Here is a 14832-nt window from a genome sequence, read left to right as displayed (position 1 = left end):
AGTTCAGTCTCTTCATACACCTTAAAATTAATCATGTGAAGGTACATGTGTGTGCACAAAATCTGTGGTGTGTTCTGACCCCTCAGAGGTTGTGGTGCTAAGCACAGATGGCTGTGAGATTTTTTTATGGGCAAACTACAACTCAGAGCCCAGAGCAGCACAACTCTGTCCATACACTGCACTTTTCAGCAAGGTTGAAGACCTCCAGGAGATGCTGTAATATTTTTTTCAGTGCAGCACAGGATTAGTTTCTTTTCAGCTGCAGCAAGCTGGCATAACTCCCATTAAATCAGTGGAACGGTGCAGATCTGCTTATCTGATGACCTGATCTGCTCTCTCAGGGGAGTACAGAGCAGTGCAGAATCTTTAAAACACCATCATAAGATAAAAACTGTTAAAGAAACTTCTGGTTTTGTGGCTAACAGCTGTGCCTTCCTAACTCTTAGAGCAGCATGAGTTTTTCAGTGTTTAATTCTAGATTTCCTTTCATGCACGATGGAGAAATTTAAGTAATTCTTTGCATGATCTGTTGTTAAATTCTGTTGTTGGCAACAGAAACCATGTGTCTCTCTCTGACAGAGCTAATGTTAGGTGGCTTTGGTGGTATAGCTATATACCAAATTAATTTTTCTGTCAACAACTTCTGAGTTTTGAGAAACCTGGTTGTTTGTTTCCTCATAGGGACAGACAGCAGGGACATGTGCAATATCTGAAACGCTCACAAATGTCTTGAAGAACCTCTTCAGCTCAGCTTCTCCATCTGTAGAGTTGAGTGTGAGGCCTGCAGATACAAAGGAGGTTCAGGTAAGGCTCATTCCTTCAAAAATCTTTTGAGAAGTGTCCTTCATGCTTTTATTACATATTCATGACTCACAACTGAGCAAGTTTAACAGTGTTCAGTGACAAGAACCACCTAGGACACGTGTTTAGTGCAGCACAGCCCGTGGCAGTGGAGGCTTTGTGGTCCCACCTCCCCTGTGGCTCCTTGTTGGTTTATTGTGGGTTCCAGCACCAGGGTTTGGTGCTGGCATGTGCACAGTGTCCTTGTCCTGCTTGCCTTTTGCAGAATGTCCAGAACACGAGCCTTCTCCCTCAGGGCACCAGTCCTCCCAAGCCTCCAAGGGCTCACGACCTGAAGCTGCTGGTGAGGAACATCGCGGTGGAGCTGAGCGATCTCCGTGCTGCAGGTACCACAGCCCAGAGGCTGCTGCTCCACTTCAGCCTGGCCTGGCTTGGGTTTTCTTACTGTTACAGATGGGTAATGAGGTGATTGGCTCTCACAATTAAAAGATAACTATTGTGTGAATATTAAGAAAAGCTTTAGTGCTGTACAGTTGTGTTATTGTGGTTTAGATGCCCTCTGTGCTCCCCATGATTCCCTTTCCCCCCTGCACTGTGACCATCAGACAGCCTGGGCTGCCTAGCACAGGTACAAAGAAGCTGCACCTGTGTCCCTTACCTGGGGCAGTTGGGCATGGAAAAGCTTGGGGGTGCTTAGGGGTGAGCATGACAACACCTGCCCTCCAATCCAGGCCCAAGAGAGCAGTTTGCACTGATAAATGGCACAGCAGAGCTGACTGACAGACTCTGGGAGGGCCAGGGCTGGCTGATGCAGCCCCCAGGGTATAAAAGGCTGAGCCTCCATCCTCAAGATGAACTGGCCATGAGGTGTGCACGAGGGGCAGCTCCCAGCACTGCAGCTTTTTCCTTCTGTAGTCCTTTGTTGTATTTTTGTCAAGCTTTAATAAACCTCTTTAAATTTTCAAAGTGAGCAGTTGTTTCTCACATTACTTTCCTTTCAGCTGAGCTAATGTGGAAGTTCTGGGTTACAGCCTGCTCTCAAAAGAAGGTTTAAGAAATTGCTGTATTTTGAGAAGTATACTTCATAGGATCACAGAATGGTTTGGGTTGGAAGGGACTTTAAAGCTTATCTCATTCCACCCCTGCCATGGGCAGGGACGCCTTCAACTATCCCAGCTTGCTCAAAGCCCCATCCAGCCTGGCCTTGAGCATTCCCAGGGATGGGGCAGCCACAGCTTCTCTGGGCAACTTGTGCCAGTGCTGACTTAATGTATATTTTAGTTTACTGGAGTATTTAAACATCTTGTTCTTCTTGTACAGAAATCCATCACTGCTGAAAACAGATTGAAATGACCACGTATATAAAGCTGACTGATTATTTTCTGGCTTTTAGTTTTAATTTTTAAAAGTTCTCACTTTGGCTGTACCCAAGATGAGGGGCTCAAATCCAACTCTCCATTAGCTGCTGGCAATGACATTGGCTTGATTCAATGTTACCTTATTTTTCTTTACTTTAGAGTGATTTGCAGATATATCTCAAACTCTCCTCCTGTATTAGAAACTCCTGAAAGGTATTTTTTTTGTTGTCAGGGACATTTTCCCTTGATGAAGTGCCTCTGCAGGTAAAGAAAGAAGGTGCCTCTTGCAAGTGAAGAATGAAGCCAAAAAAGAGGTCACTGCTTTGTGGAGTTAGTGTAGGGTTTGGAAAGCAGCACCAGGCCTGTCTTGCAAGGCTCAGACTTCTCCAAGTGCAGATTGAGGCACAGCTCAGATTCTGTCAGCAGAAATACAGATTGGAGGCTCTGTTGTTTATGGCCACTAAACAATTCTGTAACAGGATTTTTAATGGAAGCTTGTGGCTGCTGAATTGGGCAAGGCAGTATTTTAGATAAATACATCCTACTTGCTGCACTGCTTTTTTTCAGTTAGAGGTAATAGGTTTCTGCCCTAGAGTCTTGTGTAATGCTGCTTTGCTCATCCTGGTTGGAATTGATCCTCCTAAAAATCTCTGCAGAGCTTAAAAAAAAAAAAAAAAAGAACAACAACAAATTATTTTTAAAGCACTTCTGGAACTCTTGGCTGTGAAATGTCCTTTATCAATAAAATATGCTGGCAACTGCAACCCAGTCAAGTGGAAAGTGTCCCAGCCCACGGCAGGGGGTTTGGAATGAAATGATGTTTAAGGTCCCTTCCAAGCCAAACCATTCTATGATTTATTATTACTCTACAATTTTGTAGTGCAGACTAAACTTTCCAAAAGATTGGGTCATTTTGCCTCGCTTTAAAAGTCATGAGATGAGATATCTTTGTGTGCATACAGTGCATAGAACAGAAGATTGACCTTTTGAAAATCACTGCACCTTCCCAAAAAACAAGAGGAAAAAGAGACAATTCATGTGCTCTGCTCTGGGAACACAGCTGTTGGGAGGCAAAATCCCCATTTGCCATTCTAACAGGAGATAGAGGGAATTCTCCTGGTTCCCCAGCAGATCCTGGAGTGTAAATATTTGGAACTCAGGATGAGAAATAAAGCTTCATAATGGGGTTTAACTGGTACACTTGAAATCCAGTGGAAATCATGCACAGCTGGAAAGGTGCTGGCTTTTGGACATAACTTGCTGACTTTTAATTAATATTCCCTTCCCTTAATAATGAATTACCCTGTTGGAACCCAGACTCCATGGGACTGTGCAGTATTTCAGGCACAGGTACACAGGGGGCTGGGGAGGGGCAGCTTGTCCATGCTGATGAAACCATGGATGATTGATGGATGCTGGCAGGGTTTGTAGGAGCTCTGGCTCTCCTGTAGATATCTTAGTTCAGCTGGTGAATTTCCAGTAGCAGAACTGGTCTCTGCTTCTGGGCTGTGCCTGTTTTTATCTCCTTAGTTTGTGTATGTAAACAAAGGTCACCCTAGATTTTGTACTAGGTGCTCTACAGGCGATCATTTAGGGCAAAAGTGATTTCTGCTGGTAAGGAAAAAGCAGTTAATTGTTTACAGCAGGGCAGAAAAGCTGCAATACCCTGTTGGGTACAGTTGGTTTGTGGCTCAGGTGTAGTTCCAGGGTCCCTGCCCTGGGCAGGACCAGGCTCAGAGACACTGGGCTGGGGGAGCAGAAACCAGCCCAGGTCCATGAGCTCAGGCTCAGCCCCTGTGAAAGCAGCTCAGCTGCTTACTCTGGGGTCAGCTTGGATCCCAAATAAGCTGTGTGTGTACACAGTGCTTTGTCTCCTCTAATCACCTTGCCAGGCTCAGGCTGCCTCTGTGCCTGAGGTAGGGCTGATCCACGGCCCCAAAGCATCCCCAGAGAACAACTGAGGGCTGCTCATAGCAAATACAAACCCAGATTCTTCTGGAGAACTGGGAGCAGCATCTTTTGTTTGCTTTTGCACACAGTCAGTACTGAGCTTTTTGTGGCTTTCCTCGATGTGTTGGAAGTCTCTGGGTTTAAATGATTTCTGATGCTGTCAGAGCCATATTAAAGAAACTGTTTTGAGAGGAACACACCAGGGAAGCTATTTCCCCTTGGAGCAGCAGTGGAACTACTCTTAATATGCCAATTTGCAACACTATCAAATTCCGAGATCAAGGCAGAGATAAGTCTGCAGCAGTGCTTTAAAACTTGTTAAAAACCACTGTGAATTAGCACTGCTGTCGTCAGTCACTTGCCAGCAGAAAAAGCTTATTTTCATCTCCACATAAACCACTGTGACTGTGTCCAGGGGGAACTTTGAAAAATTCTGGTTTTTTTAAAGCAGCTCGTAAACAACTTCACTCCCTCCCCACCTCACACCCACAACATCACCTGCTCACTCTTTGTCTCCCCATCTTTTTGGATCGTTTTATGCCTGCATTTTGTTGCTTCATGGCAGGACTTAAATTGGGCTGTCATGTTTCACAGTGTGTAGGGTAGCTCATAAGACAACAGTGATGCAATAGTGACCTTTGCCATGAATATCCTCGGTGTACAAGCCAAGGGAAGGCATTTATCCTGTGGGAGGGTGAGAAAATGTCTGCAAAAGTCTGTCCAAAAGTGCAGTGTGCAAGGAAAGGGGGTTTCTTTGCAGTAAGTGATCTCTTGGTGACAGAGAATTAATAACTGGCTACTGATTTTTCTTGCCCTTACAGGCAGCACAGACCTTGTGTGTATAGTTCAGTTGAATGACCCTATGCAGAAGTTTTCCAGCTCTGTAGCCAAAAATGCTGCACATCCCTTTTGGAAGGAAGAGTTTATCTTGTAAGTAACTTACCTACTGAGAATACTTTTACACTAAAGCACCTTTTTTTTTTCTTGAACTGTGTGAGACAAGAGTGGCATTTTGAAATAGGTCCATCTTGGCCATTCTCTGTGTGACTTCAGAGAAATCTGGAGCTGGTGGGGACTTCAGGATATCTATTCACCCTCTGCATGGATATCAGATATAGGTCTGTAGGTGTTCCATGGTAGAGACATGATTCTAGTAGATGACAGCAGTCACAGGCATAGTAAATCACCTCATGCTTTCCTACAGTGCCAGAAAAGAAGTGTTAGCACTTCTTTTAGGTAGCAAGGTTTAGCTACCTAAAATCTAGCAAGGTTTAGCAAGGTTTTGCTAGGTTTTGTTAGCAAGGTTTTGAAGTAACTTTACTGTGAAAAGTGCATTTGAGGGAATCTAATGTCTCTCCATTCCATCTCCTGAGTGGGAAAAACAAATGTGTAAAAACAATTGAGCGTCTAAAAGAATGGTGGCCGTGACTAAAAAGGGATTGTAAAACTTAACTAGATTTTCTTTCTCCTGTAGAACAAAAAATGAGACTTTCAGGCAGTCTACACAGTATTCTGTGATTCACACAGCTGCTGTAAAAAAGGTCAGAAGCGAGCAGTTCTAAACTATTTTTATTTTCACTTTCTAACAGCAAAGCAAAAATGGCTTCTGAGGTGCAGGAGTTTAGGAAAGGAGTGACTCACTGATAAACTTTGTTTTCTGAAGTATCACAAAGTGTTTCAGCCAGTGGCTCTGTGATTCACTTCAGCCCTCTGTTGGTGGAACAGCACCCGTGCTCAGGCTTGCAGAGCAGACAAGTTCCCAGCAGTTTGGGACAGGAAGTTTGTAAGAATAATACCCTTTTCCAACTGAAAGGGCTGAGAGAGGGCAGGCAGGATGTGATTAACTTGACAGGAATTTGGCCTTGACACCAGGAGTATTGCTAGGGTTTCCACACTGCTTTTCAGAAGTGCATGAGGTAAGCTTGGGGGCTTTTACAGATAAATGATTAGGATTTTGGCAGGGGTTTTTGAACTTCTTTCAAGTTCCCACACACAAACCTCTGCCCTTTTCTTTCTTCAGAGCCAAAAATATCCTCCACTCTAAACACCACAGTACTGACCACCATGTCAGATTCTGATTATCTTCTTGGCAAAGCAGCAGGAGTACCATCAAAGTGCTCCTTTCCAAGTTTTGGGTTGCAGGAAAGGTGGGAGTGGCAGGGAAAAACTTAAAATCTGCTGCATAGATGATGTGCCACAGCATCTAATGGAGATGGGGTGTCTGCAGGCAGGATCACACCATCCTGAAACAGGGACATAGCAAAATGTAATACATGTTTGCATGCCCTGAGGGGTTTTGGCAGAAAGCCTTATGAGAAGGGTGTAAAATAAAGTTTTACTGCAGGGTTCCTCAGCAGGCACCCAGTTTCCTTCACTGTGTCAGTCAGAGGAAGGGTTTTGTATCTGTTGTTTACTCCATCTTAGGGAGTACCATATGTATGATCCTGAGAATAGTTCACCTGGAGAAACTCCCCTTGTCAGCTTGCAGCATCCTTGAGTCTTGTTTTGGAAAAGTGATACTGACTCTTCTCATTTAAACCTGTAACTACTTTTGTGTTCTTGCATCTGTCCTTTTTTTGCAGGACAGTTTCCTGCTTTGACTGGGATGTTGATTGAGCCTGTTCCAGCATGTTGACTTAGAAATTTGATCCTGCCAGGAGAAACAAAGCTTTTTGATCTTGTGGTGTAGCAGTCAGACTAGGAACCATCTTCAGCTCCTGGGGAGAAGAAAATCCTCTGAAATTCAACAAACTTAACTTGTGCAAATGTGGGAGAGGGACCTAGGCCATGTTTTTTTACTGTGATCCCTTCAGTCACTCTTACCCACCTGCAAGGTGCAGTGTTTGGCTTGGAGAGGGCTGAGAAAAGCTGGAGAAAGGGGAAAACCTACATGGGAAGGAAAATCTGCTTGGGCTGCAAAGACCTAATGTGGTTTTGTTTCCTTCACAGTGAACTAAGTGCCAAATCAAAAGCATTGCAACTGCAAATAGTAGAAGATGGAAAGTTGGATAGTAAGTATTTTAAGACTGAGTTATTTTGCATGATCAGTGTGTGAGCTTTGCTGAGTGTTGACAGAAGTCCCCTTTTATTTCTGGATGGCCACAGAAACTGTAAGATCCATCAGTAACCATGTGTGGAAGGACAATACACTGACCAGGCACCTGGGTTAAGATTACAGAGAATCTTTGAGTTTCTTTCTAGATTGTCAACATACTGAGTCTTCCAGGTGCTGATATCCTGTATTTTTCCATCTTCTAAGCATCTAACAGATCCACAGTGAACCTTTTTGGTTTCAAGTTAAGCTTTTGAGTTCCTTCTGTGGCTGAAGGGGAATAATAGGTGTTAATTGTAAATCCTTTCTTTTCAAGTCCCAGAGAGTGCCTAACAATTCAGGTATGAAAATCACAATCAGGTGTAAAACACTCCAATTCTGATTATGTTGGATTAAATATAAAACATGGGGGGGGTCAAACATTTTTACAACTCAATTCTGTTGTTTCAGAATTTTTTCTAATAATCTAGATATACAAAGTTGTGCAATACCTTGCTTATGATATGTGATTCTTGGAGGGATTGTAAAGTCAAAAGCTTAAAAGAATTTCTGATGTGGATGCTATTTTTTATTTTTAAAAGAATATGTATGTGGAGTCAGCAAACTTATGTAGTCTTGACTGTACCTAAACACCTTTAGCCTTTCAAATAACACCAGGAATGTTCTGCATCCTAACTTTCATCCTGGTTTCCTGAAAAAAAGGTCCCAGTGGATTGCACTGACAATTCTCTTCCTCCCCCTCTGCCCCTCCATACCTGCTGAGCTGTTCTTCTCAAAAAAACTTCAGTAGAAAACTCAAAGTAGAATCATATTAATGAGCAGAGAGCTGAGTTATGTGAATATAGTGTAGATCCCTACTTGTATAATACAGGTATAGCAAGAGTTTATTATGCCTGTTATGCCTGTTCAAATTCTGTTTGAGAAAATTGTTCAATACAGATCCTCAGCACATGTTCTGTGGTAACCTGACCCCAAAAGGCCAGTGAAGTGTAGGAATTTATTGTTTTAAAACATTCTGCTTTGCACAGAAAACTAGGATTTAATCTCTTAAATCATGCTGTACCTTTGCTAATAATTTGTTCTGATCTAGTGGAGCTGATAAAGTCAGGGGAGGAACAAGAGAATTGCTGAAGTTTTACTAAAGTTCAAATTAAACACTGTTGTTGTGATGCACCAGTTAACCAGGAATCCAGATTGTCCTCTGAAATGAAAGATGCAGAAACTGGTTATGGAGATTGTCCAAGAACCTAATAGTTGTTTTCTTTTTCCCTAGATATTCTGCATATAAAGAGAAAAATAATGGCCAGAAAGAACAGTAAATAAGTAATAGTTCATGGTTCCATTCTCCCATTCCATTCCTGTTGCACAATATTAGGCCAGGCTGAGGAATAGTCATAAAATGGGGAAAAAAGCTGTAAAACACCACTTCTCTGCCCCGTGGTGTACAGCCAATTACTGTGATTTTTTGCATGAATTTTTCTCCTCCCTTCCCATATTCTCTCCCTTACACATCCTGGCAGCTTAGCTCTGGGCTGACCCTGCTGATTCTGTTCTTGCAGGTCCTTTATCTGGGCAGGTGACTGTCCCTCTGGACCTGTTCAGGAAGCAGCCCTGTGGCCAGCACAGCTTTGCCCTGAGCAGTGGGGCTGGGGAGAGCAGCTCGGAGGCAGGGCCCAGGCTGGGCTCCATCACTGCAGAGGTACTGCTGGGCTGGGGCTTGGGGGCATCTGTTCCTTCAGGAATTGCCTGGGACTGCTCACCCACAGCTGGGACAGGAGCACTCCTGGCTGGGTTGGGAACTGGCTGGATGGTTGGCCCAGAGAGTGATGGTGAATGATGCTGCATCCAGCTGGCAGCCAGCACCAGGGGTGTCCCTCAGGGCTCTGTGCTGGGACCAGTTCTGTTCAATATTTTTATAGATGACATGGATGAGGGCATTGAGTCATTCATTAGTAAATTTGCAGGCAACACTAAGCTGGGAGCTTGTGTTCTCTATTGGAAGGAAGGAGGGCTCTGCAGAGAGACTTAGATCAGTTGGATGGATGGGCAGAGTCCAAGAGCATGAAGTTTAATAAGTCTAAGTGCTGAGTTCTACATTTTGGCTGCAAAAATCCCCTACAACGTTACAAGCTGGGCACAGTGTGGCTGGACAGTGCCCAGGCAGAAAGGGACCTGGGGGTGCTGGCTGCCAGCCAGGTGAACATGGGCCAGCAGTGTGCCCAGGTGGCCCAGAAGGCCGATGGCATCCTGGCCTGTGTCAGGAACTGTGTGTCCAGCAGGAGCAGGGAGGTCACCCTTCCCCTGTCCCTGGCACTGGTGAGGCCCCGTCCTGAGTGCTGTGTCCAGCTCTGCCCCTCAGTTTGGGAAGGATGTTGAGATGCTGGAGCGTGTCCAGAGAAGGGCAACAAGGCTGGTGAGGGGTTTGGAGCACAAGCCCTCTGAGGAACGTTTGAAGGAGCTGGGGCTGTTCAGCCTGGAGAAGAGGAGGCTCAGAGGTGCCCTTATTGCTCTCTGCACCTTCCTGGGGGAGGCTGCACACAGGTGGGGTCGGTCTGTCCCACCGGGCAGCACTGACAGGACCAGAGGACACAGTCTGCAGCTACAGCAGGGAAGGGACAGGTTGGATATCAGGAGGAAATTCTTCACAGAAAGAATAATAAAGTACTGGAAGGCTCTTCCCAGGGAGGTGGCAGAATCACCATCTCTGGATGTGTTTAAAAAAGCCTGGCCATGGCCCTTGGTGCTATAGTCCAGCTGAGGTGTTGGGGCACAGGTTGGACTCGATGATCTTAGAGGTCTCTTCCAACCTCATTTTTCTGTGATTCTGTGATCTCATGCTTGGGCTTGTGCTTGAGTCAGAGCAGCCTGTTAAGAATGCAGAGTGTTTGTGTCTTATGGGATTTTTGAAGGAATTTTGAATGATTTAGAGACAGGATCTCTGAGTTGTTTTAGAGGAGGGGGTTTATTTTTCTTATTTTCTACAAAGACAGGAAGGGTGAGTTTGGCTCACTTCTTTACTGCATGGTTCAGAAGGTCACAAGACCCCTAGTTACAAAATAAAATAAGTAAAAAGTTACAAAACAAATCCTTTTAAGGATTTGTTGACCAATAAAACACTGCCAACAAGAATATTTATGGTTTTGACCCAATCCTTAAATATTTCATCTTATGGACCCGTGCTACAGTGTAAACTTTCTTAACTAATCATGTTATGACACACAACCCTACAGTGCTGCATTCTAAACTCCTTGTTTACCTTTGTAGCTACTTTTATTTTTTCTGTATCTTAAACTCTAAAACTCTAAACTTTCCTCAACTTAATGTGTCTCTGCTTTAAACTCTAAATCCACATTGTCACTTCTAGCACCTAAGTTTGGAAGCCTTTTCCAAGGTCTCAGATCAAATCCTGTGTTTAATTCTAAGCTTTGGCTTACAGGCCCAAAGTTCTGAGAGTTCCCTGCATTTCAGATTCCAACAGTGAAATTGAAAGAATTAGCTCTTGAGTTTGGCTCAGCAAAACCTAAAAGGAGTACCAGCTAGAAATAGAGTTCTTCTTGCTTGACTGTGCCTCTGAGGTGGTGTTTTTTTGTCTCCTCAGTTCTCTTTTATAGAACCCAGTGAACTGAAGGCCAGGCAGGTCTCCTCTCCAGTGCTGGCCACCAAGATCGAGAAGGACCGCACTGTGATGCCCTGTGGGACTGTGGTCACCACTGTCACTGCTGTGAGAACCAAACCTCGTCTGGAAGGGAGATCCTCCCCCCTGAGCACAGGTCAGCACCTCCACATCTTCCTGTGTTCCTCCATGGGCACCAGGAGAAGCACTGGGGGCTGGGATGGCAGGGAGGTGCCATTTCCAGAGTTCTCTGATGTGTTGGAGTAGGGTTGTTGTTTGTATTCTCCAGAATCAGGATTTTAATTTTCACCAAAACTTGTTTCTTACCAGAGGAACAGTTAATGTTTCTTTTAATTCTGTAAATCTTCACCGTGGTGTGATAATGTAGAAAGGCTGGATTTTGGTGGATGGTTTTTCATGTGACAAATGTATCAGAGGTTTGCTGATAACAAACCATCCTGTGCCTTCTAACCCTGGTCTGTAGTATCATCTCTGATGAAGCTTGGAGTTACCTGGTGACAAAAAAAATTTGCAGCATGTCCTCCTGGAACAGATTTTCCAATTTTTCTTGGAAAAATTATAAAAGTAAAACGTGTGTGAACAGTCTTGGTGTGAAGCATCACAAAGATCTGTGTTCTTTTAAGTTGTGAAAGGAAATCTTTTATTTAAGTGGGTGTTGTCTAATGTGTTACAGTAGAATGTTTAAAAACATTGTTTCATGTTTTAAACATTTAAAAATATTTTTAAAAATTCTCACAATTCACTGGCCTTTTAGGGTCAGGTTTGCCACAAGACATATGTTGAGAATTTCTGTTAAACAATTTTCCCAAACACTTATGATTTGAACAGGCTTAACTGGTGTAATAAATTCTTATTAGCACAATAAAAAATGTCTTGACCAGTTCAAATAACCAAAAAACTTGGTCCTCAGATTCTCCTGTGAAAACTCCCGTTAAAGTAAAGGTGACTGAAAAGGATTTCATTGTTGAAGCCCTCCATTCTCATGGTGCTCCAGTCAGCAAAACTTTGTCATCTTCAGATACAGGTAATAAAAATGTTTGGGGCTGCTAAGGAGAACATTTCTCTGTTCTGCACGTGGGATTAATGTGGTCCTGTAAAAATGACAGCCAGCCCATGTGGCTGCTGCCTGTCAGCAGCACTGGGGTGTTTTTGTTACAAACCACTGTGGTTTGGGTTATGGCAGCCTTGCAGTTAAAGTCTGGTTTTAATTGGCAATTTACATTACTAGTTTTGAATAAATAACAATGAGCTGTGGTTTGGAGAGGGGAGGAGGCTGCAGAAAAGCCAAAAGTAAGGCTTTTCTCTTACTTTTGAATGAAAGATGCTTCCTTTTATAAAGGCACAAGGGATGCTGCACTAAATTAAAACCCTTTGACATGCATCTCTAAGTCCCCCGTGTCTGAAGAGAAGGCATGGGCTGGACTGAATACTCAATTCTCTTCCTAGCCCTCCCACTGGGGTTTTTAGGCTTGCTGTGCCCATTGGTCCACCTTCCTAAGTCACCTGGATACAGCTGAAATTCCTTCAGAGTGTCAGGTGACATTGACAATAATTATAAATTCACTTTGAATTCTATATAAACCTGATTTTCTCTCTGGAGAATTTAGCTTTTCAAGATGCAGCTCTAAATCTTGAGCACATTTTTCAGTCCTGTGTGTGGTCACCACTGAACCTTTCAGTGGCTCTGTGGACAAGAGTAGTGACAGATGTGACAGTGGCACCTGCTGTGGAGTTCAGTTGGCTTTGTACAGGTCTGAGTGGGGAATGGACAACCTGGAGAGATGATCTGGGCTGCTCCTGGCACAGTCAGGAGCTTTCTGAGACAGAAATGTATTGGCCAATAAATGTGGGGAAGGGCAAGAAGCAGTAACCATGAATAGCTGTAACAGCCCTTGGATCTTTTCCCATCTCCAGGGTAAGAAATACTCTGACACCATGAAGCAGTGTGGTATTACTGCATCAATTTGGGAAATGTTAAGATAGTGCAAGACTTCTGAGTTGACTCTCTGAAGTGTTTATGATATTAAAAACACAAAACATTTACTGGAAAATTCACCCAGAGACAGTTTTTTCCATATTGTTATGGACAATGTTTTTATTGGGAGTGCAGGGGGATTTCTGTGAAGTGTTTATACAGTATTGCAGGAAGAATTACTCATTCAAACAAAAGCCAAATGAAAGAAATACAAAGGAGCTTCTGGTATGGCAGTAACTTAGGTAAAAGTTATTACAAACATCATGACAAAATAGCAGCAAGCACTCTGGAAAAGATGCTGTGTCTGTGCCATAATTCTGAGTGATGGCAATAATAACAATTAATGCAGGGGCTGGGGAGATGGAAAAGTCAAGGTTTGAGATGAGTGTGCAGACATGCACACATATTCTTAATTCTAGGCCTCATCTTTTCTTACATTACTGTCACAGCAACAAAAGGCACTGCTCAGTTTAGTTAACACTGGTGCTGCTATTCCTTCCTCTGTTCTTTTTGTTGTTGTTAAAACTCTTGCCAGAAAAGTCCACCTCAGGCAATTAAACATGGGGATTTTTGTCTTGTTGACTTTCTTAGCTTTGTTTGTTCCTGAGCTTGATGAATTTGATTAATGTGTATTCATGTCCTAGATGCCAGAAGGGGCCATGCTTAAAAATAAACTCGTGTTTGTCAGTAAAGAGCATTTTATACAGAAGATTTTATATTCCTGTGCAGTGGTTGGAGGGGAAAAGGGAGTGCACTTTACAGGATGTGGAGGCAGCTACTTTGCCTTCCCCACTCTATCACAGTGCCATAGCAAAACTGGAAATGCTGATGAGGGAGATCTGGAAATGGAACAAAATAACAAAAAAGCTACCTGAGGAAGTAGCATCATGTGCCAGCCTTGTACCATGTTAGAACTATGATTCTTCAGGACTTCATGGGATAATTCATGATGTCCCTACTGTCACCACAGGGCAGCAATGCATTGAAATAATGGGCTGCTTTGTCCAGGCTTCCAGAACCTCCCTGGTTCTCATGGAAGGGGTTTGTAAATGCCATTTTGGTACCTTTTCTCCAAAAGTGGGTGGCAGGAGGGAAAGAACAGCCCCTACTCGCTAGGTGGTGAATTGGCAAGTTATGGTGTTTATGCCATTTCTGTGAATTTTAAATCAAGGACAAACTCTGCCTGTCTCTGCTCTGTTTTTTCCTGTTGCCTTCCCCTCTGAAATGCTCCTTTCTTTGCAGAGCTGCTGGTACTGAACGGCACCGACCCCGTGGCAGAGGCGGCCATTCGGCAGCTGAGCCAGTCTGCCAAGCAGAAGCTGAAGTCCCCTCGGAAGAAAAGCACCATTATCATATCAGGGGTGTCCAAGGTAGAGCAGAAAACAGCACTTAGAGTTCATGCTTAGCTCTGGAAAGCCTTTGCTGCACTGACTGCAGTGCTAACAGGGCTTCTGTGTCCCTGCAGGATCCAGTTTTGTGTGCCAGGTTATTTCTGTGACTGCTGCAAGTTCAGCCAAATCAGGGTGTTGGGTGCTGATTGTTAGATTGGACAGCCTGACTAAAATGCTGTGTCCTTGGATAGGGGTGGTCTTAGGGATCTGGGGAAATCAATCTAGGTGAGGAGAGAGGATACGTATAAAATATGTATATAAAACAAGAATGTAGTGTAAGAAGACAAAGCTAATTTCATATTAAAGGTAAGAGCTGAAACAGATGTACAGGCAAGCAGGGATGTTTTCACTCTAAATGCAAAGTCTAGCCTATGAATGTAAGGAAATACATGTGAGTATATACATATACATACACACACACACACACACACACACATATATATATATAAAAAGAAATAGCCCTTTTAATTTTGAAACATCAATACTATACCACAGAGATTTTCAACAATCCAGCGCCAATCTGGAGCCACATGTTATATTTAAGCTGCACAGTTTTGGGGCTTTTTTTAAAGTACAATAATTTAGATACTCAGCCTCAAGTTTTATCTTCTTTATATTCTGTGTTTCACTCATGTAGGGAAGATGCACTGAAAAAATGTAGAGGATTTTAA

The 14832-nt window shown here is 43.5% G+C and overlaps 1 protein-coding gene across 3 annotated transcripts in view; it reads left to right on the top strand.

Annotated features, from left to right (window-relative positions):
* Positions 1-14832, top strand: part of C2CD2 (C2 calcium dependent domain containing 2) — a 39292-nt gene that overhangs the window by 13906 nt on the left and 10554 nt on the right. For 2 of the 3 annotated variants that reach the window (XM_084226581.1, XM_084226583.1), the window contains exons 5-12: positions 682-804; positions 1067-1187; positions 4931-5039; positions 7059-7120; positions 8721-8860; positions 10760-10931; positions 11706-11819; positions 14013-14140. In XM_084226581.1, the coding sequence (XP_084082707.1) occupies positions 682-804; positions 1067-1187; positions 4931-5039; positions 7059-7120; positions 8721-8860; positions 10760-10931; positions 11706-11819; positions 14013-14140 (969 nt within the window). The remainder of the gene's footprint in view (positions 1-681; positions 805-1066; positions 1188-4930; positions 5040-7058; positions 7121-8720; positions 8861-10759; positions 10932-11705; positions 11820-14012; positions 14141-14832) is intronic. The other variant, XM_084226582.1, reaches the window with a different exon arrangement.

Source organism: Fringilla coelebs (assembly GCF_963513975.1).
Source record: "Fringilla coelebs genome assembly, chromosome: 2".
Taxonomy (NCBI): Eukaryota; Metazoa; Chordata; class Aves; order Passeriformes; family Fringillidae; genus Fringilla; species Fringilla coelebs.
This window is presented reverse-complemented; position numbering and strand designations above follow the sequence as displayed.